The 4,749-nt window shown below is 31.1% G+C and overlaps 1 protein-coding gene across 2 annotated transcripts; it reads left to right on the top strand.

Annotated features, from left to right (window-relative positions):
- Nucleotides 1–1,192: 1,192 nt before the first annotated feature.
- Nucleotides 1,193–3,785, top strand: LOC141708527 (psoralen synthase-like). Of its 2 annotated transcripts, XM_074512193.1 has the most exons (3): nt 1,193–1,652; nt 1,803–2,146; nt 3,153–3,785. In XM_074512193.1, the coding sequence occupies exons 1-3, from the start codon at nt 1,253–1,255 to the stop codon at nt 3,759–3,761; spliced, it is 1,353 nt and encodes a 450-aa protein (XP_074368294.1). In that variant the 5' UTR covers nt 1,193–1,252; the 3' UTR covers nt 3,762–3,785. The 2 variants fall into 2 exon arrangements, with proteins under 2 accessions (XP_074368294.1, XP_074368293.1); XM_074512192.1 differs by having other exon boundaries at nt 1,193–2,146.
- Nucleotides 3,786–4,749: the final 964 nt, after the last annotated feature.

Here is a 4,749-nt window from a genome sequence, read left to right as displayed (position 1 = left end):
ATAATCAATTTAGCGTCAAAAATATTTATATTCAGTTTGTTAAGCGATCCGGAAATAATGCATCTATTTGTTTAGCTTATTTATTTAGTTTCCAACTAGATTGTATTGTCAGTTGTGGTTTGCCCTGACTGAGTTTTAGTTGTTTTAAAAATATTCTCTAAATTGTTTATCAACTTTTGTTTTCTATATAAATTTCTTTAACTAATTAAATAAATTAGAGTTATAAAGATTTGTCAATGACGTCAAAATAATTTGATCAAACGCCTATTTCAATTCATTTACTTTTATCAAACCGTAATTTGGAGTAGATTTATTTTTTAAATCCAAAGAATTTTGAATTTGGATTTATTTTTAGGTGTACAAATTCGATATTCGATTCAAATCCGATTTTAAATCAATCTAAAGCTAAAGTTTGTTTAATTTAGTAAAAACTTAGAATTACGATTAGAAAAATCCTAAAGTTCCCCAAAACAGTTCTCAGATGGTGATGTGTAAAGGTAATTATAATGACATCTATACATATGTGCCACAAATTAGAACCTGAAAAATGTGCACCACGTTGATGGGAAAATGTTTAATGAACACCATACCTAGCACTACTCTTAGGATTATAATAGAATTTTTTGTATTCCTGCATAGGGGTTCTAAATTTTTATTTCGGAATAAATATCAAAGTGGTAACCGAATTAAAATCATATATCGATTTAGTTTCAAACCTAAAGGTGTAATATTTAAATCACTAAAAGTCAAATTAAATATTAAACAAATATCTCAAAATATATGCTTTAGAACTAATATTATTTTTATGGAATTTTATATATTTTTTAAAATGTTACTATTAAAAAATGAAAAGTTGCGAATTTTAGTATTTAAGATAATATGTTATGATTTTATAAAATTAATATACTAATTTATATACTAATTAATTTCATTTGGTTGGACTCACATTTAAGAAAAAATTATAGAAATTCATTAAAATAAATTTTAATTCTAAAACACATATTTTAAGTTATCTATTTGATATTTAATTTAAATTTAATAATTTAAATGAGATTCACTTAAGTTTGATGATTAAATTAAAATACGTCTCACACTTGTATTTAACCCATTTTTATTTTATAACAACATAAATGGGAAAATCTTATCCTCTGTGATCAAGTCTATCCTCCTTAAAGACTAATTGAGGTCACACATTTCTTGCCATATAAATGTAGCCGTTAGTTCTTTTAATCGACAAGCAATAACAATCAAAATGCCGGAGCAATATCCTCTGTATCTCTATCCTTTTTCATTGTTTCTTGTTACAATTTTGCTCTACAACTGGTTAACACATAGAAAATTAGTCTTGGAAAAGCTACCACCTTCTCCACCAAAATTTCCTATAATCGGAAACCTTCATCAAATTGGTCCAGACCCGCACATTTCACTCAGAGCCTTGGCTCAAAGGTATGGACCACTAAAGCTACTTAAGTTTGGACGTGTACCTGTTCTTGTTGTTTCATCAGCTGATGCGGCTCGGGAGATATTGAAAACCCATGATCTGGTTTTCTCGGACAGACCTAGTTCAAGTGTCTCCAATAGAATATTCTATAACGGCAGGGATGTGGCATTTGCTCGTTATAGTGAATATTGGAGACAAGTTAAAAGTACATGTATTACTCAGCTCCTAAGTAGCAGTAGGGTTCATTCATTTCACAATGTCAGAGAAGAAGAAGTTGCTCTTTTTATTCAAAATATTGAAGATTCTTATTCAATAATAATAAATTTAAGCGATCTGTTAGCTGAACTAACCAAAAATGTAGTCTGCAGGGTTGCACTAGGAAGGAAATATGAAAATGGTCATAAAGGGAATTCTTTCAAGAGCTTACTTGGGGACATAATGAATATGTTAGGTTATTCCCGCAGCATCGGGGATTTTTTCCCTTTCTTTGGTTGGGTTGATTGGCTCAATGGATTGAATGGAAAGGTGGAGAAATTGGCTAAAGAGATGGATACTTTTCTGGAAGGTGTACTCAGAGATCGTCTAAGTACTAGTGCATTGAATATTGATAGCGCAAACAAAGACTTTGTATCAATTTTGATTGACATTCAGAATACAGATGCTGCCTCTTCTATTGATAAAGAATGTATCAAAGCTGTTATCCTGGTAAGTTACTACAACTTACAATCTCTCTCTTACTTTAATGTAACTCAACTACTGGCAGTAATTATGTCAGAATACTAATTCCATTTCCTCAAGTAACCTTTGTCACTAACACACTAATCTGAATAAGTGAAACTAATTTCTATATCTACAACTAAGAACTACATATTTTAATGCGAGGATACTGCACTTTGTACCCCGTAAGTTTTGGCCAAAAAATAGATAACTACACATATTTAAATTGGTTAAGTTGGTGACAGTTTGTCCCCAAAACTTAGGAATCACCTTCAGTTTGCAACACTTCTCTCGAATTCATGCTGTGTTATCCTTAATTTTTTTTTTGCTAATTGATTACGCACACGCACATGCGGAGTCGAACTCATGACCTCCGCAACGGGATACAAGAGTTCAACCACCTAACCACCGCACCAACACCTTGTTGGCAAAAATAAATATTTTGAACTTTGGTACTGGGGCATTTTTTTAATTGCATAATCTAATTTTAGTTTTTTATTAAAAAAATATAAAACAATTTGATTTAGTTCCCAAAATATTTTTTATTCAAATTTTAATACTTCATCTATCTTAAGTTCTTAACTTAAAAGAAAGAAATATGATAATTTTAATCATATTAAATTCATCTCAATATTTTTTTTCGAATAATTAAGAGTGAACTTATAAAAAACTAATCTCAATCATTTGCATAAAATTATTTTATTTTTTTTTAAAATTATATCGTTCTTTATTTTAATCAATCAAATTATGCAAGTATATTTTTTTATAAATAAAAATTTAAATTTTTAGAATATGAAATTCAATTACTATGTTGTTTGATAAAATTGAAAATTATATTAGGTAGTTACTAAAGCGCCCTTCTACTTTTTAACGAGAACAGGAAACTGACGGAGTTTCTTGTACTTTTTAATTGAAACTAATAATTGTGAGTTTTGGGGGCAAAGTGCCACTAACTTAACATATTATATATATATGGGTTATAAACTTCCTGTAGGATATGTTCGTTGCTGGAACTGAAACAACAGCTACAAGTTTGGAGTGGACAATAGCAGCGCTGATAAAAAGTCCCGACGTCATGTTCAAATTGCAGAATGAGGTAAGAGAAATAGGCAATGGTAAATCAATGATATTAGAGGGTGATCTAGTTAAAATGAACTACCTGAAAGCAGTAATGAAAGAGAGTATGCGACTTTACTTTACAGCTCCATTACTGGTTCCTAGACAAGCAAGGCAAGACGTTAAAGTAATGGGGTATGACATAAGATCAGGGACACAAGTACTGATAAATGCATGGGCAATTGCAAGAGACCCTTCTTTGTGGGACAAGCCAGAGGAGTTCCGGCCTGAGAGGTTCTTGAACAGTCCTATTGATTACAAAGGCCTTCACTATGAGTATGTTCCCTTTGGAGCCGGTCGGAGGGGTTGCCCTGGGATCCAATTTGCAATGGCTGTTAATGAGCTTGCAGTAGCAAATGTTGTGCATAAGTTTGATTTCAAACTGCCTGATGGGAAAAGATTGGAGGATTTAGACATGACTGCTGTCACAGGCCTTACTCTTCGTCGAGAATCTCCACTCTTGGTTGTTGCCACGCCACATATTTGATTCTTAATGCTCAAATATTGTAGCTGCTTTGTGATGTAAGTATGCAAATCAAGACTCCTTTGGCCTACTTATCAGTCAAATGTATTATGTTGTTTTTTTTTATACTTAATAAAAATTCTTTAAGGGTTGGATTGTTTAATTTTTGTTGTTCTATTATTTTGTGCAGTTTAATCTTGTAACTCTTACTTGTTAGGAGTATAAAGAATAAAATGAAAGGACAAAAAAAGCATTAGACTTTGCATTAAAAAAGGGTAATTTTGATTGTCCTGCTAGTTGAAGATTTATAAAAATAAAACATAGCGCAACAATAATGAATGTTTTTTTAACAATTTAAGAGTCAGAAAATAAATTTGTCAGCCTACAAAATTTTTGTAAAAATTGTGTTTGGCCCAGAAAAACAAAAGGAAAACATAAAGCGGACCTATAAATTTCTAGATGCGGAGATGCGAGCAATGAGTAAGAATAGGCAATCAGGTTATTTTTAAGAAAAAATATCAATTTTATCACTAATTTCATCCAAATATAATAAGTAACTGTAAGAATTGACTCAGTTTATTAAAAAATGGATAATTATCTTTTTGGTCAAAGGTTCGAATCCCACGAGAGAATAATTTATGGTTATGACTCCTTAACCACAACATGTCGCTTAAGTGCAGTTTATCTTAGTTTACGTGGTTTGCAGGATATTACGTGAGCCCGTGGGGTTTACTCAGTACGACCCCGAAAGTTAGCGGCTGCGGTTTCCCTACGATAAGAATAAATAAATAAATAAATATTATAAGTATAATATTGTTTTTTAATTTGACTCAATTTAATCGGCAAATTGAAAACTTGTATCAAAACAACCATCTACCGGTGACTAAATAAAGTAACACTACAAGAAAAAAATGGTGAATATATCATATTTAAAATCAGCTCTCTATTTCTAATTGGTCAACATTTAATTGTGACTACCGGCGGTCACAATTATTCGGTCTTAGTTATTTTT

This window comes from Apium graveolens, chromosome 2 (genome assembly GCF_009905375.1).
Source record: "Apium graveolens cultivar Ventura chromosome 2, ASM990537v1, whole genome shotgun sequence".
Taxonomy (NCBI): Eukaryota; Viridiplantae; Streptophyta; class Magnoliopsida; order Apiales; family Apiaceae; genus Apium; species Apium graveolens.
This window is presented reverse-complemented; position numbering and strand designations above follow the sequence as displayed.

What these genes read in the sequence shown, in the direction of transcription:
- LOC141708527 (XM_074512192.1), top strand. Translation starts at nt 1,253, where the DNA reads ATGCCGGAGCAATATCCTCTGTATCTCTATCCTTTTTCATTGTTTCTT. An exon ending in GTATCAAAGCTGTTATCCTG is followed by an intron (nt 2,147 to 3,152) that starts GTAAGTTACTAC and finishes AACTTCCTGTAG; the next exon opens with GATATGTTCGTTGCTGGAAC.